Here is a 24,543-nt window from a genome sequence, read left to right as displayed (position 1 = left end):
TGTCCCATCCGCTCATCATAGATCTTCAGCTGCTCTCTTATCCCCTTCAATCTCTCTTCATAGTCTTTCAAAATATCAATAGTTCTTGAACGGAATAAATTTCTTCTTGCTGCTTCAAAGACCTCAGACTCTTTCTTGAAGCTCAACAATTTCACAATAATAGGACGATTTATTCCATTATTTCTGCCAAGTCTGTTCATTCTTTCAATGCCCATTGGGTGGAGATTCACTCTTATCAAATTCGAAATGATGTTTGTTATCATTTTCTCTGTATGTTATCATTAACTCTTTTTGAGCAAGTGACTTCTTATAATCTTCTTTAATTCCAATGTTGAAGAATAACAGATTAGAACGCCAGGATGACTTTCAGTACTGTCCACTTTATACTGCAATAAACTGTTCTCTTCTCCAAGGTTTGCAATTTTCTCACAATGTAACTTATAATATTTCTGAACTTCACAAATTCCACGAGAAATTCGAGTGAATAAATCTTCAAAGTCACTTGAATCCTTCATCATGACATCCAAGTTATCGAGTTTTTCGTTTTTTCCACACATCGTCGAGGGTAACGTTCTCGATACCGGGATTCAATTCAACACCTCCTATAATTTAGTAATGAACGATGCAAGTATAACGAACCAACAATAGCATTGTGTTAATATTTAATCGGAACTTTGTTATTCACAATACAACACCGAATATTACTAAAAGAGCCTATTTGCGTGCGATAACTTGCTATTATAATTGCTGAGCGATAAGAGAGCTCAGAATTGGACCGTGTTCTCTTTGACCGCTCTACCACAACTGCAATACATTCATCATTCATCATTTTGTTAGAATGGAACAAAATATGTCAAATTTATTGAGTTTGAAGTGTTCTGAGGAAGATAGTGATTGATTATTGATTTTTCAAAGTAAGTCTGAACAATATTATTCAAACTATTGACCTTATTACAATTTGAAATGCACTTTAATTTCGCATATAATTATACTGAATAGTTTATGGGAAAATTTCAATGCATTCAGCAATCATATTGATTTTGTTCAATAAATAAAGAAACGAGTTCTACAAGTTTAATGATAGCGATATATTATAATCGGATGATATAATAAGGTATAGATTTGAAATACAATTTGGAAAATACGTTTGAAATAATGAAGTGTCAAAAGTCACCATCACTCCAGTGATTGGGGAACAAGACAATTCATCATTGAACTTCACAGTCCATCAAAAAATGAGTAATTGTTACACATATGCAAATATCTTACAGGATATTATCTATCACATTCTGTATGAGTACCACACTTTCCTGCTGTTAATGTGAAAATTGGTGTAAAAATTATATGCATTACTACTTTCAAACTCTCAACACAATGATTGCGATAGTAAAATTAGAATATTGCGATTAGAGTATCATTAGAATAATTACAATAATTGCCTCAAATTATTATTTATCAGCAAGTTTTTTGTGAAAATTTGGAGTTTTTGAAATAGTAACAAATTGGAATATTGGATTTGTGGAGTATAAATACAGCCGCCAAATAGGATGATATCACAGTCAGTTAACTTGTACAGTCAAACAATGAAGTCTTTGAGTTTGTGCATTTTTTTGGTAGCAGTTACGGTATGTAGTGATTATAGTTACCATAATTTTTATATTCTTCTCTATCAAGCATTTAGTCTTCCGACCCTTTATGTAATGAGATGTCCCGTATATTTATTCTATACCTTATTCCAAATTCTCCAACTGGAAGGTCTCCAACTGAACTTGAGAGTAACAATTTAAAAGTAAATTCTTAACTTATTATGTAATGTGAGTTTATGATTATAACTTACAGCTCTTCAACACACATATATAGGCTATTCTGAGCCTCTTCAAATAATTTTAATACCATTCATTGGAGGGTTAAGGCTGTGTAAAAGCTGAAAATAAACTTTATACTGATAATATTTTCCAAAGTTTTTCGATTTGTATATCATCAAGCTATCAAAATGAAAAAGTTTTATCAGGAAAACTTTTCTCCCGATCATTACTTTTTGAGATATGAGCGCCTAATGTTTAAATGTTTGGGACAGAACATTTTAAATTCGTTTTGGTATGAATCCTTGAGATTTAGAGTATAAATTCTTAATGGTAATGTTTATTGACTAAAACAAAAATTTTATGAAAATATCAATTTTTGAAAAAGTTTTTCAATGTACCAAAAATGACCAGAAATAACTTTCAGTTGAGTTAATGTTTCTTACCCAGGAACAATGCCCTAGTGTATTGTTAGGGAGTCCGTAAGCAACCTGTATGTCTTTACGCGCTGTACATCGTTAATACATGTGTGCTCCAGCTCGCTCCAAAGAAAATTTTTCATGATTCCTGGTACGTTTTTCCATATGCATGAGGTAAGAAGCTAGAACTATAACCCAAAATCGACCTTTGTTAACTAGGTCTACTTCATGAGATACTTGCAAATGGTCTCAATATCTCCTTTACAACAAGTGGGATAAGAATATGGGCAATGAGAACAACAGAAATATTCGTCATCATTGAAAAATTCAAGATGGCGGCTATAATTTATTGACGAAAACTTCTATATCGATGGTATTTGCAATTTTAGTAAGAGATATCTGATCGATTCTACCAACATGGTGCTGAGTATTACCCTAACTAATATTACAGAGATTCATCTCATATTTCCAGTAGGCCCATTGTTTACATGATTATTAAAACTTGAAAGCATGTCTTCCACGGCTGAAGCGGCATTGAAAAAATAGAGAGAGGACCGAAAGTAGGTGCACTTTTCAGCGGAGAACACATTTTCCACAATATGCCAAACCTAACAATGATAAAATCATGTAGTCTATCTCATGACTCCTTCAAGATACAGACTTGTAGAATGATATCAATCTCTTCGTAATCATGTGTAGAAAAAAATCCTTTATGGCAATCTAAAAAACAAGATAGGCCTAATCAGTGTATACTATAATGAAATAAGTGCTGTTTCAGCTGTCATTTGTTACTTAGTTCCAAAAATGTTTTTCCCAAGAATGCTGAAGTTTGACTAAGCCTATTTAAATAACATTATATTGTGTACGAATTGATAAGGACTAACTTGGCGACAAACTAGCTTAAATGCTTAAATTACCAATAATCTGATCTCACATGTTTGTTGTAATCATGTCCTAGGAAGACTCACTGCGAGGAGATTAAAAATTCATGGACTCACTTAGATGTAGTGCAAAGGATTTTGTCATTGAACTTACATTTGTAACTGTTGCATCCTCAATGACACACTTATTAATCTCTAGTATATTCTCCAGGCATCATCAGGCACACCGTGCCCTTTTTGTGGACCTGTCAAACGTGCTCCAGCATACAAGCAACAAGGTCCACCAATCACAACTATCATGCCAGTTCAAGCAATGGATAAGCAACAAGGGCCTCCGATGACAACTATTATGCCAGTTGAAGCAATGGATAAACAGCAGGGGCCACCAATCACAACTATTATGCCATTTGATGAGCCAGTCAAACGTGATGCAGCTTACAAGCAACAGGGGCCACCAATCACAACTCTCATGCCAGTTGAGGCAATGGATAAACAGCAGGGGCCACCAATCACAACTCTCATGCCAGTTGAGGCAATGGATAAACAGCAGGGGCCACCAATCACCACTATCATGCCAGTTGAAGCAATGGATAAGCAGCAGGGGCCACCAATCACCACTATCATGCCAGTTGAGGCAATGAATAAGCAGCAGGGGCCACCAATCACCACTATCATGCCAGTTGAAGCAATGGATAAGCAACAAGGGATATGTTGTAATTAGTGTAATGTAATGTACTGTAGTAATGAACATAGCAATTGCATATATCTTGATCAATGAATAGGCTCCCTGAATGGATTAGAACATGTGAAATAGAATGTATAGAACCCAAATAAATTTAATACAAGAAAGATTTCATTGTTCTCCCGTATATAAACACTGTATCGTGTGTGGGTTAAGTGGAAGAGGGGACTCTTATAGCCTCAACTTCACCCACATCTCTTGTAATGTTATAAAGTGCAAATAAAATACATCTATCTATCCATGTATCAGAGAGAATCCTTCATTTATTATTATATCCCTTTCAGGAAGAGATCAATCATGATGATTCTCGAGTGCCTCTCACTCGTTTTTTCAGTTCTAGTATCATACTAAAAAGTAAGGAAAAATATTCAAAGAATTCTCCCAATACAATTATTTCCGAAAAATAATAGTATTACGATCATGTGGTTCAGGTCTTATTCACTAACCTTGCGGATGAAGATAGGAAGGATGTGAATGAAGAAGTTGGAACTCCTTTCATTATGTAATTAAAGACTACTATTCAAAACAATAAAATTTAATAGTAGCAATGTGGAAATAGCAAATCTATTTCTCTTTCTAGAGAAGATTCTGAGATTTTCAGTTAATTCAATTATTCAATTACATAAGCTAAGGTTGTCTAAGAAGATGACAAGTTTTTAAAAACAAATTTTATTCACCGAATCGTCGGACATAACCCCGACGTTCAGAGTTGAAGAACGAAAACGGACTAAGCATGGCGCGCAGGCCGCTAATTGGTTTTATTGAATACTAATGCTGACTAAGCTCACTACTACTAGCACACCTATAACTCCTCCACCCCAAAATTTTTCATCGTCCTCGAAGATTGGACTTAAAGTTCATAATTTGGGTATAGCATACACCAAAGTTGGGGGTTGTTGTGGAGTATTTAACAATGATACATTTCTAGGCTTCGAAGCATGATTATGATATATAAATACTATAAAAACCAATACAAAAATAGAAATAGCAACTAACAAATACATTATATTCTCGCTACCATAATCGTTAAACAAAGATAATCATTGAAACTATAATTCTGTTTCTCAAAGGTTGACATGCTTTTCATATTATCTAGTTCTTCTATCAATAAAATCTTTTCAGGAATTTAAATGAATCTTTTCAGTCAATTTGAATGATTTAGACATTTTGAAAGTACAAGGAAGACGTTGGTCTTTTATTACATCTCCAGTATCTAAATGAATAAGAAATAATTTTGAAGGATTTATTTTATCATTATTGATTTTGATTATGTGATTGACCATATTCATACATACAATTACATAATTCATCATACTTCATAAAAGGAATAGGTTCAGAAATATAATTACGTTGACAATTGGTCAATTCATTATTTTCCAAGATATCCTCAATACAAAGATCATTGATTTTACGCATTGTTCGGCAATAAGAGGCGTTGAGGTCATGTAGACATTGGTCTAGTACCACTAAGCCTGATTCAGCTACATAAATTAATTTCTCACTGACATTTATTGTATAAAAATGATTATCAAGGAATACAGGATAATTGATGAGACAATAGGTATCAAGCATAGCGCTTCTCATGGGAACGAAAATAAAAATATGTAATAAAATTCTCAGAGATGGTACAATGAACTGTGCTTAATTTCCACAGCGTTTCAATATTCTCACTAGCAATTTTTCCTCTGTGGGAAAGTGTGATATTTACAAAGTCAGATTTATGGATAATCGAATAATGAATTTTCGAATTGGAACAAAATTCTATACTATCTAATTATGCATTTACTTTGATCTCCATTAACTCTAGATTCAAATTGATTAAAGATATAGTTAAAATTTGATTCAATACAGTTGCTTGTGAATGAGTCACATTCTTAATCAAATCATTATTACTATAAATCCTATTCAAATCGTAATTAAACTTATCAACTAAATGATTATTTACAACAATATTCTTCTTTTCATTTTCAATAAGGATCTTCTCATTCTCTTCTAATTGGTTAATAATTTGATCATAATTATTTTCATCATCTGCATCTAAGTTACCAGTGAACCAGGAGATAGCTTTTCCTAAACCATTTGAACAGTCCTCTCTTTTCACGAGATGAAGGATACGAAGGAAACAATGAACTTAATTTTTCGAAAAGATTGTCACGCATTTGCATGAAGGGAATGATAAGTTTTTCAATGATGGTGATACATTTTGCAACTTGTCAATAGAATCTGATAAATCCTTAATTTCTATCTTAATGCTACTTACATATTAGAATAATTTAAGAATGTCAATGTCTCGTTTATGTACATATGTCGTTCAATTTGTACTGCTATGAGTCCGGCTGTGTTAGTCAAGTCCACTAGCTCGTACGCTTGTACCAGGGGTTGGTAATGGAGGATTAGAGCCAGAAGCAGTATTATCTGTAACAATACGTTTCTTTCTCACTTTCTTATTTCGTTTCAATCTATTCGGATGAAGTTTCAAAGTTCTTTTCTTAGATTGATACGTATTTTCACCTATCTTTTCCGCTTCAAAATATTTTGGGAGATATTTCTTGTTCTGAATAGTTCTCACATATCTTACGTCATCTGAATAATTTGAGGGGTCTTCACGATTTTTGTTAAGTTTCTCTGTTCTCTTTTCTTTCTTCTGATCAGTTTTCTTTTTGATGATATAACGGAAAGTTTCCAACTCTTGGAAATATCTGTCAGCTAATTCTTCAGTAATTTGCACTGGAGCTTTATCCAAAGTATTGAAATGTTTGAATTTGCTGAAAGTTAATTCTAGTGGGGTAATTTGGTGAGTCGAATTCAAAGCGTTGTTGTATGTGATAATAGCAAGGTCTAGTTTCTCTTTGAAAGATGCTCGTGGCATTTCAGTTACAATTCCAGTGAGCAATTCAACCAGAGTGGAATGCGCACGTTCTATCGAACCTTGGCTATCAGGATGTCCAGATGAAGCATAATGGGGTGTTATCTCATATAATGCTAAAAATTGTCTCACAAGAGCATTATCAAATTGCTTTCCTCCATCCATACACATTGTATCGGGGATTGGATATTTTGGAATGTAATCTTTCAGCGCTTTCGTTATGGCAGGTTCATTAACATTATCAATCACAAAAGCTTGGAAGAATTTAGAAAATAAGTCAATCGTGGTCATCACTTTATGAGACTCGAACGAAAATACGTCTACTTGAATTTTCTCGGAAGGTCGCATTGGGGTAGGTGTTACTTGATACTAAATTTTAACAGGTCTTCGATCGTATTTTGTGCGTAGACATGTTGGGAAATTATTTACATAATTCGATACATCACTATGCATATTGGGCCAATAGTAATTACATCTCAATTTCAAATAGTTTTCGTTCATTCCACAATGGAATGTTTTACCTTCATGATAAGATGAAACGAGTTCTCTCTGTTCTTCCACATCGGTTACATCTGATAATTTTATCTAATGAATTTTGAATTTCGTAGTTTGACTTGCCACTTTCAGTTTTTCAATCAAAAAATAGAGAATACTTTCCGTAATGGGCTCGAATTTATTGTTAGGACTTTCGAAAACAAATACCGTAGGTGAGATCTGGTTGGAAATAAGTTTTCCTACAGATACCTTGAAAAGTGACCATTTCTGCACTGATTACAGGCTGCAAAGAATCACTTTTCCGCTCTAGTGTGCAAAGTATTACTTCGCGTACTCCAGATTTGCAGCATGACAACGCAAAATAGTTAGTAGGTTATATTGAGCACCAGTGCAGGAGAATAAAAATTAAGTTGGTAACAATGTCTGTGGTTAGATCAGTGAACTCTATACAAACTGGAACGGGCTGTCCAATGCTAAGCTACAGCCAATAGTGAGTGAGATAGGCCTACCGTGTGGGATTCCCTTCTCTCTCGTACTCATACATTTAAGCAGGTTGTTGCAGCTCTTGAGTACGATTTTTCATTTTTAAGGTTGAAAAACGGATTTGAATGAGTATTAGGGCTATCAGTATTAGATCACAACCTTTTCTCTCAAATATTGTTATGTATTTGTCATAAAATGCGTAGAATTGAATAAAAATACGACCGAGAAATGGTGATGTATTGTGTTGCATTAGGATGCAAGAATAAGCATGTTAAAGGAAATGAAATACCATTACACATGTAAGTCAAACATTTTTAGTCTATTAATTTGAAGAAACCTTTTTGTTTTACATTCATTTCCAATACTTTTTTCTATATTGATCAGTTTATTTGACCAAAAATAAAACAACAAATTTGGTTATATTCCTAGTATACGGTAATAGTTTCAATGCTCATTGAAAATTTAGGCCTACTTTATAGCATCTAAAATAAAGGAACATAGTTGAAGAACAAATTAATCCTTATTCAAAAAAGAATAAATACAAATGATTAATAGTTCTGTGTTATCATCATGAGATGACATAATTTATTTTAGGTACCTACTTTTATTTTGAAAAAATATTATATCTATATTGCAGCTGAATTGTGATTAATTTTTGAAACCTTTCCATTTCAAATAAATAATCGTTCAATTTACAATATTATAATAATTATTTAGCATATTTTACTGTTTGCTTATCATATGGTCATGATAAATTATAATACAATTAATATAAATGTTTCTTCATAGATTTCTTTGCATCATTTCTGAAACTCCCACACTTACATGATTTGAAATGTTATCAGAATGCCTAGTATATTGCTATCATTACATATTCAATAATCCTGTGTTATTGCATCATCATGAGTCCTCATAATTCATTCTATTCACCTACTTTTATTGTAAAAATTATGAGATTGTATCAGCTGAATTGTAATTAATTTTTGAAACCTTCTAATTTCAAACTGTTCATTTTACTCTGGTAATTATGTAGCATTTTTTACTGTTTGCTTATCATAGTCATATAATATAATAAAATATTTCTTCATTATTTGCTTCATTTCTGAAACTCCCATACTTACATGATTTGGAATTACACCAATGCACACCTACATAATTCTACATTCATAGCCTGCTGTAAGTAGGTCTATATTATTGAATTAAGAAATTTCCTTTAACAATAACAATAAATCATATAATCCAAAAAAAAACAATAGTATATCCTATCAAAATAAACATAAGACTCGGTTTAATAGCTCCAATTAAACACAGCCCTCCTTTGGACTGTGTATGAACATATGGAATAATAAGGACTATGAGCCTGTTTTTTCATTCCCTATCATTTTATGACAGTTTATATTTGTCCTTGTTAAATAAATAAAAATAAATAAATGATACGCTTCTCTGAAATCTGGCCCAAAGTTATTCCCTTGCTTGTGAAAAGTTGACAATACTAAAACTACTGCAGTCACAAACAAATGAAAAAAATCTTTTCTTTATTCATATTCAACCTATTTCATTATTTTTGCTCTCAAAAAGTTAACAATGAACTGCTTAATGAAGGAAAAATAACGCTTCCATGGAATAAGACATACAATATAGAAATAAAATAAAAATTGAAACTGTGCGATGCATTTTTCCATAAGAGCCAATGTGTTACAAAATGACGAATCCCACAGAAATGCGGGTTGCCTATCATTACCAGCTGCCTCACTTTTCTTGTGTTGCTAGTCCATTCCAGTTAGTATAGAGTTCACTGGGTTAGATACAAACCACTCTCGGTCTCAGACAGCACCGTATCGCGCATGCGTGAGTAACGGTTTTTTCCCGTTCCATTCAGTCAGTTCTTTGAATGTAACGTTCTTTGTGATTATGGTTACCGAGCACCTTAACTGGAGCCGTCATTCCATTTTGATGTTGATATTATTCATTGATATAGAGAATAAGATTAAGAAGAGCGAAGTCCGCTATGATGCCACTGCGCTAGTGTAGCTACCAGAAATTTCGGGCAAGAAGTCAGGTATTTGTATTTGCTGTGTAGAAAAAGAGCCTTTTCAAATGATAATATTTTTTTATTGAAGCAATAAAAAATATTCAAAGTATGGTAGTTTCATGCAGTGCTTATGGATGTACGAATCTGCATGCACCAGATAAAAATATTTCTTTTCATACATAAGTATTTTTATATTTTCATCGGTCATGTTTCATGCAGGTCAAGCATAGTGCCAAATGATCGTTTCAAGGAATATTGTGCTTAGGTTGATTCATTATCATTTGCCAAGTAATAAAATATAAGTTTCGGTAATATTATAATAAATATTTTATTTCCAAAGATCCAATATAGGTATCCCTATTCCATTCCATTAATTTGTCTTATATTGTAATATTTTGTGAACTATGAAAATATTTTATGCTAAATTTGTATTATAAAAAATATTATTTGCTAAAATTGTCTATAAATTCTTCATCATTGCTATTGTTTTATTTTTCCCGTTCTTATAGTATGTAGTTATTTATTATCTTATATTAAATATAGGAGTACGGTATAGAGTATAGTTAGTACCTATAGGTACCAGTACTTAAGTTGCAAAACGAATGGAAACAGTTTCACGAAATATTGTGATAACAGTTGATTTATTATTATTTGCCATCTAATAAAATATACGGTAATATTAGCGTTCTATAATAAATGTTTTATTTTCCATATCCTAAATACATGGTAATAGGAAAATATTGTAAAAATGAGATTCATTTGCTAATAGAATGGATCAAAATCTGTAGTGAGGTAGGTTCACTAAATTAGATGTTTGGTCGAGTTGAAAATAATGTTCAATGAACAAATCATTGTATCATATGGTAATGGAAATGACGAAAAGTTGAAAAAAAATTATATTGAAATCCATCAAGTATGTCGAAAGATATAACACAATGAAAGTCGATGTTTTCCCATATAAGTCAGGCGCCCAGTCTGGGCGCCTGACTTCTTGCCCGATATTCAATGGCGATGAGAAATGAAGGAGGCATCATGCTTCCAAACGCTTGAAGGTATAGCTTAGTCATCTAACTATATATATATCAATAATATTATTACTATCCAATGATGATTTATCATTAAATTCGATTTGATATTCAACATAAAATCATCATTCCATTTGATAGAAGGAAAAGTACTTTTCAATAATATAATCAATAAAATATAATGGTTGTTATTTAACTAATGTTAAAAAACACTACAACTAAGTCAGCATATTGTCATTTCAAAGCCAAAACCTAACCCCTTAACCTCCCCTTTTATATTTAAAACATTATTAAACCTAAATCTTGGTAATAACCTGGAATCCCTTCCAGCATATTGCAATTGCAAAGCAAAATCCCAACCCCTAGCCTATCTTTTCACCTTTGAAATATCAAAAACCATAATTCTACCTGTACTCTAGCCCTTTCTAGCATATTGCAATTTTAAAGCAAAAACCTAACCTAGCCTCATGAAACATTATTAAATATAATTTGAAAAAACCCAACCCCTAACCCTTTCACATTCAATAATTTGGATTTCAAAACAAACTCCTAGCCCCCTAACCTATCCTTTCACCTTTGAAACAACAAAAAACATAACTCTATCTGGACCCTACCCCCTTCTAGCATATTGCAATTTTAAAGCAAAAACCTGACCCAGCCTCATGAAATATTATTAAATATGACTTGAAAAAAAACCTAACCTCTAACTCTTTCACATTCAATAATTTGGATTTCAAAGCAAACTCCTAACCCCCTAAACTATCCTTTCACCTTTGAAACAACAAAAAACATAACTCTACCTGGACCCTAGCCCCTTCTAACATATTGCAATTCCAAAGCAAAAACCTAACCTATCCTTATGAAACATTATTAAATATAACCTTAATAAAACCTTTGAAACAACAAAAAACATAACTCTACCTGGACCCTATCCCCTTCTGGCATATTGCAATTTCAAAGCAAAAACCTAACCTTTCTTTATGAAACATTATTAAATATAACCTTAATAAAACGTAACCCTCAACCCTATTTGTCAATTAGTTGAATTTCTACATTGTTGATAAACGGTGTGGCAACCTTGCAATGTGTGAAAGAGAAAGCGCCATCTGCTTTGTTGAATGATACTCAAGGATAGCAACACCATTGCAAATCATACACTGCCATTATGACGTGCACCTCACTATAGATACTCAAAGAATACTTTTGAATAACTATGTGATAACTGTGACCGTTGCTGGCCGTTACTCTGTATCTGAGACAAAGAGAAGCTGCTGGTTAGATAAGAATCATCAATGGCTGTGTGGCACAAACCACTCTGTCTCAGACAGCACCGAATTGCGCATGCGTTAGCAACGGGTTTTTCCCGTTCCATCCAGTCAGTTCTTTGAATGTAACGTTCTTTGTGATGATGGTTACCGAGCACTGTAACTGGAGCCAATCGTCATTCTATTTGATGAAGATATTATTATCCAATGATGATTTATCATTAAATCAAATATAATAATCAATATATTATCATTTCATTTAATAAAAGAAAGAGTACTTTTGAAAAATATGATGTTAAAAAACACTATAACTAAGTCAGCATATTGTCATTTCAAAACAAAAACCGAACCCTCAACCTCCCCTTCTACATTAAAAACATCAATAAACATAACTATTTGAGAAACCTCTAATCCCTTCCAGCATATTGCAATTTCAAAGCAAAATCCTAACCTATCTTTTCACCTATGAAATATCAAAAAGCATAATTCTACCTGGACCCTAGCCCTTTCTAGCATATTGCAATTTTAAAGCAAAAACCTAACCTTATGAAACATTATTGAATATAATCCAAAAAAGCCTAACCACTAACCCCTAACCCCTTCACATTTAATAATTCAGATTTCAAAGCAAAATCCTAACCCCCTAACCTATCCTCTCACATTTGAAACATCAAAAAATATAACTCTAACTGCACCCTAGCCCCTTCTAGCATATTGCAATTTCAAAGCAAAAACCCAACCTATTCTAATATCACATTATTAAATATAACCTAAATTAAACCTAACCTCTAAAGCTGCGTACACATATACACTCTTCCAACCACACTGAGCATGCTCCGCCCTCGTACCGCTCTCGTTCCTCCATCGAACCACAGTTGACGCACATGGGCGCCCACGCACCCATCATGAACGTTATGGAAGATGTTAGGTCTTCTCGCGTTCCCTGGTCGAACCACTGTTGCTCCCCGGTCGATCATCAATCGCTCTGCTGGAGTGACGTTCGGTTGCGGAGCAGAGTGAGAGTCTGTACGCACCTTAACCCTTTCACATTTAATACTTTAGATTTATTCGTCATCTTTAGAACAAAAAAAAAACATGTGGTTTATTTCATGAACATGTTCACAAACATGTGGTTCATTTCATGAACATGTTCACAAACATGTGGTTCAAAGCAAAATCCTAACCCCCTAACCAATCCTTTTACCTTTGAAACATCAAAAAACATAACTCTACCTGAACCCTAGCCCCTTCTAGCATATTGCAATTTTAAAACAAAAACCCAACCTATCCAAATGAAACATTATTGAATATAACCTAAATAAAACCCAACCCTTAACTCTTTCACATTTGTTGAACAATAGACAAGGATAGCAACACCATTGCAAATCGTTCACTACCATTATAACGTGGACCTCACTATAGATACTCAAAGAATACTTTTGATTAACTATGTTATAACTATGATTGTTGCTGGCCGTTACTCTGTTTCTGTGACAAAGAGAAGCTGCTGTTATACAGTGAATCAGTCTGTGAATCAAGAAAACATAACCTCTTTTCTTAAAAGTAATAAAAGTATGTCTTTATTGTTGGAGTTTATCTAAAATTTTAGATTCATTCCAATAACATTGCTATCAACTTTTAACAAAGATGGAAGCTAAAGAAAAGGCTGATCATCTTTTGGCGTTGAAAGGTGAGTTCGGAAAAATGTAGGCTATACAATATTTGTATAATTCTTTTGAATTTATTAAAAATGTGTCAGTAGAAGGCTCTATATTATAGTCATTTTGTTGAAACCTGTTTGTGAATTACAAGAATAACTCACACCTTCATCTGGATGGAAGATAAATTCCAGTAGTAATAAGTCAATCAAATTAGTATAGAATTTAAATTAGTATTAAATTGAAGCTCTCAGCAGGTACCTATATCAAGAGTTAGGTAGCCCACATATTCTATCCTACAAACTCTTGTCATCATTTAGATTCCATATTTTGTTAATGTAAAAAACATGTCTATGGACTAGCCTTAAGGAAATTTCATATTGAGAATCTTTCTATACTGCAAGCATTCTTTATAAATGCCAACATCTTGCTAATACAAAGTGAATATCACTAGAGGTGCAATTTTAGCTCCGTCCAGACAGGGGTGCCCAGCCACCCCAAGGGCAATGGCGCATGCCCCCCCCCCCCAATCCAAGTGTAATGACCCCCCCCCACCCAAAGTACCCCAATTCCCAATCCTTTAGTTTTCAACATTAGTCAGTGTATGACATTAAAATTCACATCTTACATTCTAATCTTCCAAAGGACATTAGGCCTATTTACTTTGGTCTTGTGAGGAATTCTTCCTGTTTTCTTAATATTGTAAAAATATATAGCCCTACCATCGCTTCTTATCTCTTTTAAAATAGAAATAAAGTATCTTTTTGATATTATTTTTGAGACTAGCAGTGCACCCGTTCTTGTTCGGGAGAACTAGAAAGTACTACATTACATTAGGAAAAACTACTTGATAAATATTTTGGCTGCACTTCAGTATATGGGCCGCGGCAATATAGCATTGAGACCTACATAGATCGATAGAGGAGATCAAGACGAGATCAACCATGTATAACATTGTTGTCGATTTCTAAAGCTGCGTACACATATACGCACCTCCAACCCGCACCGAGCACGCTCCGCCCTCGTACCGCCCTCGTTCCTCCATCGTACCACAGTCGCTCCGCCCCCGCTCGGCAGTCGCACCCATCATGAAAGTTACGGAAGATGTTGGATCTTCTCGCGTTCCCCGGTCGAACCACTCTTGCTTTCCGGTCGATCATCAATCGCTCTGCTCGAGTGACGTTCGGTTCGGAAGTCTGTACGCACCTTAAGGATTAGCTGAAAAAACATGGCGGAAAGTTCAAAATTTTTATATCAATTTTTATTTTCAATAATTTTTTTATGGCTACAATATGTTTTAAACTAGTGCAATCTTATGTGAAATTTGACTAGGAATCCAATGAAACTAATTTCAGGCTCGTAACTTCAGTAGTTTTTGAGATATTGTAAAAAATGTGCGAAACAGTGCAAATTTTTTGGTTTAAAAGAGGTGAACCTTCTTGCATGGTGATTGATAGGTATTTTAAACTATTGGATTTAGTAGAATGATAAATTCTAAAGAAAAAATGTTCAGTCACTTGATAGCCTAAACTCTAAATTGTTCGAGATATTCGGGCAAATAAAAATATTGCAACTCCATTTTTTGCTACCTAGGGAGAACTTGTTAGAAAAAGCTTAGATTGGGGAAAGCTTAGGTTAGGAGGAGCTTGGATCAGGAAAATATTAGGTTAGGAAAAGCTTAGATTAGGGAAAGCTTAGTTTAGAAGCTAAGGTCAGGAAAAGCTTAGGTTAGGGAAATCTTAGTTTAGGGAAAGCTTACATTATGAAAAAAGCTTAGGTTGGGAAAAGCTTAGATTAGGAAAAAACTTAGGTTAGGAAAAGCTTAGATTAGGAAAAGCTAAGGTTAGGAAAAGCATAGGTTAGAAAAGAGCTAAGGTTAGGAAAAGCTTAGGTTAAGGAAGCTGGGTCTGGGGAATGCTTGGGTTAGGAAAAGTTTGGATTAGAAAAAGCTTAAGTTAGGAGAAGCTTAGGTTAGGGGAAGCTGGGTCTAAGAAAAGCTTAGGTTGAGGAAAGCTTGGGTTAGGAAAACGTAGATAAGGAAAAGCTTAGGTTAGGAAAAAGTTGAGGTTGGGAGAAGCTTGGGTTAGGTAAAGCTTGGGTTAGGGGAAGCTGGGTTTGGGAAAAGCTTAGGTTGGGGAAAGCTTGTGTTAGGAAAAGCTCAGATTAGAAAAAGTTTAGGTTAGGAAAAGCTTAGGTTAGAGAAGGCTGGGTCTGGGATAAACTTAGGTTAGGAAAAAGCTTAGGTTAGGTAAAGCTTAGGTTAGGTAAAGCTTAGGTTAGGTAAAGCTTAGATTAGTAAAAGCTCAGGTTAGGAAAAGCTTAGGTTCGGGGAAGCTGGGTCTGAGAAAAGCTTAGGTTGAGGGAACTTGGGTTAGTAAAACTTAGATTACAAAAAGCTCAGGTTAGGAAAAGCTTAGGTTAGAGAAAAGCTTAGGTTAGGAAAAGCTTAGATTAAGAAAAATCAAAGGTTAGGAAAAAGCTAAGATTGGGAAAAGCATAGGTTAGGAAAAACTTAGGTTAGGAAAAGCTTAGGTTAGGAAAAGCTTAGGTTAGGAAAAGCTTAGGTTAGAGAAAAGCTTAGGTTAGGAAAAGCTTAGGTTAAGGAAGCTGGGTCTGGGGAATGCTTGGGTTAGGAAAAGTTTGGATTAGAAAAAGCTTAAGTTAGGAGAAGCTTAGGTTAGGGGAAGCTGGGTCTAAGAAAAGCTTAGGTTGGGGAAAGCTTGGGTTAGGAAAACGTAGATAAGGAAAAGCTTAGGTTAGGAAAAAGTTGAGGTTGGGAGAAGCTTGGGTTAGGTAAAGCTTGGGTTAGGGGAAGCTGGGTTTGGGAAAAGCTTAGGTTGGGGAAAGCTTGTGTTAGGAAAAGCTCAGATTAGAAAAAGTTTAGGTTAGGAAAAGCTTAGGTTAGAGAAGGCTGGGTCTGGGATAAACTTAGGTTAGGAAAAGCTTAGGTTAGGTAAAGCTTAGGTTAGGTAAAGCTTAGATTAGTAAAAGCTCAGGTTAGGAAAAGCTTAGGTTCGGGGAAGCTGGGTCTGAGAAAAGCTTAGGTTGAGGGAAAGCTTGGGTTAGGAAAAGCTCAGATTAGAAAAAGCTCAGGTTAGGAAAAGCTTAGGTTAGAGAAAAGCTTAGGTTAGGAAAAGCTTAGATTAAGAAAAATCAAAGGTTAGGAAAAAGCTAAGATTGGGAAAAGCATAGGTTAGGAAAAACTTAGGTTAGGGGAAGCTACGTTTGAGAAAAGCTTAGGTTAGGGGAAGCTTAGTTTAGGAAAAGCTTAGATTAAGAAAAATCTAGGTTAGGAAAAGCTTAGGTTAGGAAAAAGGGTAAGATTGGGAAAAGCTTAGGTTAGGAAAAGCTTGGGTTAGGAAAAGCTCACATTGGGAAAAAGCATAGGTTAGGAAAAGCTTGATTTGATTCAATTATTTTAACAATCTTTTAAAGCTTCTGAATTGCATTGGAAGCTGAATAAATGTGATCTTCAATATCGGTCTGCACTATGTCTATGCAAACATATTGAAGTCTTCTAAAGCTAAAATACTAAATTTTCTTGTATTTTTTCCAAATATCTTAATAATCTATAAAATTTTCTAACCTCAAATCTATTTTAATGAATTCCCTGCAAAAATCCCAATGAGATTTAGCCAATTTAGTAGTCACTAAAAGTAGTAAAAAAAATAAATATGAGAATTGAAAAGTATTGTGTGCAATTTTTTTTATTTTCCCAAATATCTCGAACAATTTTGAGTTTAGGCTATCAAGTGACTGGACATTTTTTTTTTAGAATCTATCATTCTACTAAATCCAATAGTTTAAAATACCTATTAATCATCATGAAAACAAGTTAACCTTTTTTAAACAAAAAAATTGCATTTTCTGCACATTTTTTGCAATATCTCAAAAACTACTAAAGTTACGAACCTGAAATTAGTTTCATTGGATTCGTCGTCTAATTTTACATAAGATTGCACTAGTTTTAAACATATTTTAGCCAGAAAAAATTATTAAAAATAAAAATTGATATAACAATTTTGAACTTTCTGCCATGTATTTTCAGCTAATCCTTGGAAATCGACAACAATGTTATACATGGTTGATCTCGTCTTGACCTCCTCTATCGATCTATGTAGGTCTCAATGCTAGATTCCGCGGCTCATAAACTAAAGTGCCCCCAATATTTTAATAGGATATTAAAAGATAAGTAAGGGAGGCTTTGCTTTTTGAATGTTAAGTTTACTCATAAAAGTTGAATAATAGCCTAATATCATTGATAATTCTTTATTGCAAAAGAATATTGCATAGAAATTTTGGTACCTAAACATTCATACAAATTTGGAACGATTTTATTCATACAATATACAGAGTGATTCATAATTATGGTAAAATAATTTAATACGTGATAGTAGAGGTAAAAATAAGAAAAAAGTTCCCATAAACGCTTTATTAGCGAGCTATACAGAGTGAAAGATTTCGCCCGGAATTCAGTTCCTCTGGTGAAATACAACAATGCTGAATAGTTTGGGGACTAGTTTTTGAAAAACTTATGCCGGAATCATATGGAAAAATATCTGAAAAATTGGATAAAACTAGTCTGGAAGCTGTAGTGTGAGTAGTTTTTGAGAAAAAAGTTGAAATATGCAAAAAATCTAAGTAGAAAAACACAGACTTCTACGTTTGATGCCCAATAACTTTCTTTAATGACCAGTAAACAAATAATTTTTTGCAATAAAAATTGTAGAGACTTTAATTCTGAAAAGAGTTATGTAAGCTGTGTAAACTAAATTTGAAGAAAACTTGAATAAAATGTATTCTTATGTAGTACATTACACCACAAAAATTTGCTGTTTTATGAGGAGAGAACTAATAACTCATAAGTTGTAGCTGGTTGCAAATAAAATATTCGGTTTTTTATGAAAAGTTTTTTTATATAAAAGTAGCATGTCTAAATGGCATTAAACTTATACCAAAAGACTAGTAGATTATGCCATTAAGCCTGGGAGGAAGCTCGAACAGAAGTATATGATCTCCTATGATTCCTGCCCAAATGTTTACTGAAAACTGATGTGGAAGATTAGGATTGATGGCATGAGGATTCTCAGCTGCTCAAATATGTTGGTTGTGGAAGTTAACGATAGCTGTTCTTGTAAAGTGTGCCTCGTCGGTAAATAAAACGGTTGTTAAAAAGTCTGGGTAAACAAGTTTTACTAAAAACCATCAGCAAATACCAGCACGGGGAATACTCTCTCATGGCGATAGAGTATGAACTTCCTGGAGGTGGTATGGATGTAATTGTTGCTCTTTTAGTATCCTCCAAATAATAGATTGATTGACATTAAACTGCACTGACAATTCTCTTATGCTCTTCTTTGGATGTTCATAAATTTCATTAAGAACTTGTTCTTCTAACTCAACAGTCATGGTAGATCGGGGTCTGCCTGCATAAATGTGCTCTTTGGATATCAAAGAATCTGTTTCAGACAGACGTTGATGAATAGTGGCAAAAAACCTTGAACTTGGACATACTCGGTTAGGAAAGTTCTCTTGATACAAACGTCTTGCTTCAGTACTATTACCGTAGTGTCCCATTCCATACATTAAATGCATGTCAGCTAATTCGGAGTATGAATAATGTCTAAAATTACCTGCCATTTTTTAAAAGTTTACACTTAATACAAAAGCAAAGTGAAATGGTTACAGATAACTGATTAATAGATTAAACAAAAAACACAGCACGGTTACAGTAGGCCTAACTTACAGTTTGTTTTTTTGTTCAACAGTGAGCTAAAATATTTCTGAAAATAATTTTCAGCTGATAATTTCTTTTAAATATTTTCTTTTTTAAAACAAAATAAATCAGCTGTTTTGGAACAGCTGTTATTAAAATCCATGTTTTATTTGCAATCAGCTACAACCTATGAGTTACTAGCAAGAACCCGTGCTTCGCAAGGATCTATTTTAAAACTTGACGTAATGAAATTTTGAAGAATTGAGAATAGGCCTATAACCAGCCTTGGTTAATTAAGAATCTATAAGCAAAATTTCAAGTTAATTAGTCCAGTAGTTCAGACGTGATGATGCGTCTAACATAATTGTCCTATCCCGTACGTGCATAAGCCATTTCTTTACTTTATAATATAATTATTATAGATATAGTTAACGACAGCAAGAGATAGGACTGTGGAACAGAATAGTGGTGAAACTATGATAGCGCCAGAAGTGTCTCAAACACAATAGTAGGTACTACAGGAACTTTTTGAAAGTGATTTGAAAAAATGTTAAAATAACAGAACTGAATCCTTATCATTCCCCCTTTATTTAGAGAGGCTTTTGTTTGAGCCGAATGAAAATCTATTTATAAAAAATGAATGTCTGTTTATATGTTCCCTGTAGACTTGAAAACTACTTGACATAGCGGCATCAAACATTGGGAATATGTTGTGTGAATATTGGGGATGGTTTCTGAACAGAAATTTAAAAAGGGAGGCTAACAATAATTATTTATTAATCAATTTTATAGACCTATATTTTCAAAATTGTTGGCCGAGCGGCTACTGAAGAATGAAAAGATGATCATGATTCAAGATCATATCGTGATAATATGATTTAGCATCTAAAGTTACCAGCTGTAATGAACACATCACCCTGTGATAAATTATTGTGTACTTGTATTAAAAAGGTAGTTTGGAGTTGAAGTATAGTTGATTGGTACCAGCTGTTGATAATGGTTCCTTAGAAGACCTATACAAATAATTATCACTCCCCTATCATTGAGAAACTGGAAAATGTTGAAAAAAATTATTCACGTAATGAAAGAGAGTTGTTCATATTACATTCATTAATTACTGAAGAATGAAAGAATAATTTACAATTTTTTGAATTTAGCTTAGCTTATATTCATCCTTGAATGGAAAGAATATGGAATTCTGTGTGATTCATCGTACATCGAATATTTACTGGACCATATATCGACAATCTACAGCTATGAAAACATTGAATATTTTTCTTTGAAACACTGATTTAACCTTTTTTTTAATTGAAAACTTTACTGATAGATATTACTACCAAGTGATTGAGAAGAATAATATGTTTTTGGAATAATGAATGCTGCATGACTAAGCACATAGGAAGTCCTTACTGAGATGTATATATCAGTTCATTCAACTAATTCTGTATTGATAAAATTATAATAATTTTTTTTATTGATAAAGAATTTCATCAACTAACTGAAAAAAGTACTTCAATTTCCATGCATTTGATTAATAGAATTATATAAATCTAAAGTGTAGGTCATATCTAAATTCACAAAGAGTTCGATTCTTGTTGGCAAGAAAGATGTTATTCAACGCAGATATCATTGTTATTTTACTAAAATATAGGATAAAATGAATAGTTTCCCTTTTAGGGGGAGTTTTGACAACCCACAAAACTCATTTTTCATTTGAAGAAATATCGAAAAGGTACATACGACCTTACTTTTTTGTTTTGCTTGCCAAAATACCCCTCATTCCAATATTAAAATTTTCGACTGACTGTACAGTGAGCCAGTCATTCTATCAGGGCTCGAAAAATTTTGAAATTTCAATTGAATAAAAATGGAAGAATATAATTTCTTTATGTAAATAACAACACTTTCATTCAAAGACATATTAACTGCATGCGTTTTCATATTGCCGATACAGCATTGATAAAACTGTAGACGTTCATTTAGCAGTCTCAAAAAACTTTTCTAGCTGAAATATTAATAATACATGCCACGTGTAGGCTTATACATTGCATCAGGAAAACGAAGTTCAAAACTATGGTTTTCCTAAACATAATGTTTTTGAGATGCAGCTCAAAACTATGGTTTTCCTAAACTTATGTTTTTCTTTGATGCTGCTGTTTCACATTCACCATTATAAATTATACAGAGTTTGTGAAAATAAAAATATTTATTGATTACCAAAACAATACTATTATTATAAAAATGATAATAATTAATTATCAAAACAATACATTTATCATATTAATGATAATAATATTATTAAACATATTTATCAATTATCAGAACAATATTAATGAGGTTGAGTGGAATCAGGTAGAAAGCAATAATAGAACAGATGTTCTTTTTTGAATTTCCATCATATTATTTTGTTATTTCCAATGATTACAACATATGTTAGAATATCACATGTCAATAAATAAATTATCTCATTTCCATATGGCACTCACCTTACAATGTTCATAAGCTTACTTAATAGGATCCTTTTTCATCCTTTGAAACCCTTAGAGGCAAAATATCTCAAAATCCGTTCTTAGTGCGCGTCTAGCATGTTTGAAGAATATTTGTGCAAAGTTTCAAGTCAAGTCTGTAGGCCAATTATTTTGAGCTGTAGTGTGATTTTACATCAAAATTTTCGAAAAATGCCCTCTCCTGGACCCCCCTGTGCTCCTGATCGAAATTTTTCTGCATAGATCTAATTTTTTTTCGTAGCTGAACAAATAATTTCCTCATGACTTTGCTGTGCAATGAGCGGTTAAAAAGTACAAAATTTTGAGGGGGCCCCAGCTCCCTCAGGGGGGCAAATTTCTGAAAATCCTTTCTTAGTGGATGTTTTCAGGCTACCATAAACAATAATTGTTTTTAAGTTGTAATTGAAATTTTGCACAATTATTGTGCAAAATTTCAAGTTTTTAGGCTCAGTAGTTTAGTCTGTGGTGTAATTTCAGTCTGTCAGGGCTTAGCCTTTTATAGATATATATATAGATAGAGAAGAGATAGAGAAGAGATAAGAGATAGAGATAGAGATAGAGATTAGTTCTCTCCTCATAAAACAGCAAATTTTCGTGGTGTAATGTACTACATAAGAATACATTTTATCCAACTTTTATTTGAATTTAGTTCACACAGCTTACATAATTATTTTCAGAATTAAATTCTCTACAATTTTTATTGCAAAAAATTATTTGTTTACTGGTCATTAAAGAAAGTTATTGGGCATCAAACATAGAAGTCTGTGTTTTTCTACTTAGATTTTTTGCATATTTCAACTTTTTTCTCAAAAACTACTCACACTACAGCTTCCAGACTAGTTTTATCCAATTTTCAGGTATTTTTCCATATGAATCCAGCATAATTTTTTCAATACTAGTCCCCAAACAATTCAGCATCGGTGTATTTCACCAGAGGAACTGAATTCCGGGCGAAATCTTTAACTCTGTATAGCTCGCTAATGAGGCGTTTATGGATATATGTTTATGAGTACTTTTTTCCTATTTTTACCTCTACAATCACGTATTAAATTATTCTACCATAATTATGAATCACCCTGTATAATGTCGGCAAGTTTAGGTATTCTAAATCCTACACTATTAAACGAGCAATTTCTGTTTAGATGTTTTGATGTTTTTATGTTTGTATTTCACCGGATCTCGAAAACGGCTCTAACGATTCTCACGAAATTCAGAACATAGTAGGTTTATAATATAAAAATTCGATTGCACTAGGTCTCATCTCTGGGGAGACTCGCTGAAGGACTTTAAACGAATTTATCCATCCTTGGAAAAACAGCTGATAATTTCGTCGTGTGATCATGATGGAAGTGAGTGAGCGAGTGCATGTGTGTGGGACTGAGACAAAATTATGACTCAGCTGTTGAACTTTTATACCTAATTCAATCAGGTACTTAGTTACAGTTGTACAAAAGTCGGTTAAATTTTAAGTCTGACTAATTCCAGTAGAACCAATCAGATAAGCTATCTTTTTGAGATGGTCTTCTGTTATTTGGTTCACGTGAAATTAATCAGGATTAAAATTCAACATGCTTTTGTGAGTAAAATTGTTGCATTGCTCTGCGAATTAATCTCAATCCACTGTGATTAGATAGAACCTTTCTGTGTGAACTATGAATATTTATTATAATATCTTCTTTCGTAAGTAGCCTAATATTAAGAGTACTGGGAAGAATTTTTGCGCAATCCGCGAGAAATAAGGAAAAATTTTTGCGCAAATCCCCCTCCCCCTCCCCCTCCCCCTCTGCGCATGCGCCCCCCTCTCCTCCCCCTCTCCCTCTCCTTCTCCCTCTCCTTCTCCTTCTCCCTCTCCTCTCCTCTCCCTCTCCTCTCCCTCTCCCTCTCCCTCTCCTTCTCCCTCTCCCTCTCCCTCTCCTTCTCCCTCTCCTTCTCCCTCTCCCTCTCCCTCTCCCTCTCCCTCTCCCTCTCCCTCTCCCTCTCCCTCTCCCTCTCCTCTCCTCTCCCTCTCCCTCTCCCCTCTCCCAGTGAGGACGAGGGGGAGGGAAAAAGGGGAAAAAAAATTTCCCTTTGAGGGAAAAATTCTCTACTGACAAATTAAAGTGAATCCATATTTCTACTGTCAAATTAAAGTGAATCCATCTTTATACTGTCAAATTAAAGTGAATCCATATTTCTACTGTCAAATTAAAGTGAATGCTAAATGAGTGAATCTGTATAATGTCCCTTTGAGGGAAAAATTCTCTACTGTCAAATTAAAGTGAATGCTAGATGAGTGAATCTGTTACATCTTTATACTGTAAAAAGTGATTGGTTTGCTTTCCACCCGACAGTTAAGAAAAATTTCACAAATTTATATTGAAATTTTCTATGTGCTGTACAAACCGCAGGCGTTGCTTTTTAAGTGTGCTCTCCGAGAATATCTATAGTAAATTTAGTACGAACAAGCATTCCAAAAATATTTATAGATATTCTCAGACCTATATCACTTGGTGTGCTCAAATCAACATCATCAATATCGGTGCAGTTCTCTTAGGAAAATTCGATTTCCACTGACATTAAGTTCCCACGAGCGTGAAAGAAAACTTTTAAGTTTATGCTTGTTTAAGACTAGAGAATACTCATTGGGCAAGTTGATAACCTCTTTAAAGTCTC

The 24,543-nt window shown here is 33.7% G+C and overlaps 2 protein-coding genes across 3 annotated transcripts in view; both read left to right on the top strand.

Moving 5' to 3' along the window:
* The first annotated feature begins 1,479 nt into the window (after window positions 1–1,479).
* LOC111048695 lies at window positions 1,480–4,089 on the top strand. Its single transcript, XM_022334626.2, has 2 exons — window positions 1,480–1,625; window positions 3,314–4,089. The coding sequence occupies exons 1-2, from the start codon at window positions 1,548–1,550 to the stop codon at window positions 3,821–3,823; spliced, it is 588 nt and encodes a 195-aa protein (XP_022190318.1). The 5' UTR covers window positions 1,480–1,547; the 3' UTR covers window positions 3,824–4,089.
* Window positions 4,090–13,521: 9,432 nt separating this feature from the next.
* LOC111048697 (trafficking protein particle complex subunit 13) overlaps window positions 13,522–24,543 on the top strand; it is an 80,084-nt gene continuing 69,062 nt past the window's right edge. For both annotated transcript variants that reach the window (XM_039432802.1, XM_039432801.1), the window contains exon 1: window positions 13,522–13,700. In XM_039432802.1, the coding sequence (XP_039288736.1) occupies window positions 13,658–13,700 (43 nt within the window). In that variant the 5' untranslated portion in view covers window positions 13,522–13,657. The remainder of the gene's footprint in view (window positions 13,701–24,543) is intronic.

The sequence above is a fragment of the Nilaparvata lugens genome, chromosome 7, assembly GCF_014356525.2.
Source record: "Nilaparvata lugens isolate BPH chromosome 7, ASM1435652v1, whole genome shotgun sequence".
NCBI classification, from domain to species: Eukaryota; Metazoa; Arthropoda; class Insecta; order Hemiptera; family Delphacidae; genus Nilaparvata; species Nilaparvata lugens.
Note: the sequence above shows the minus strand (reverse complement) of the source record. Positions and strands in the feature narration are given on the sequence as shown.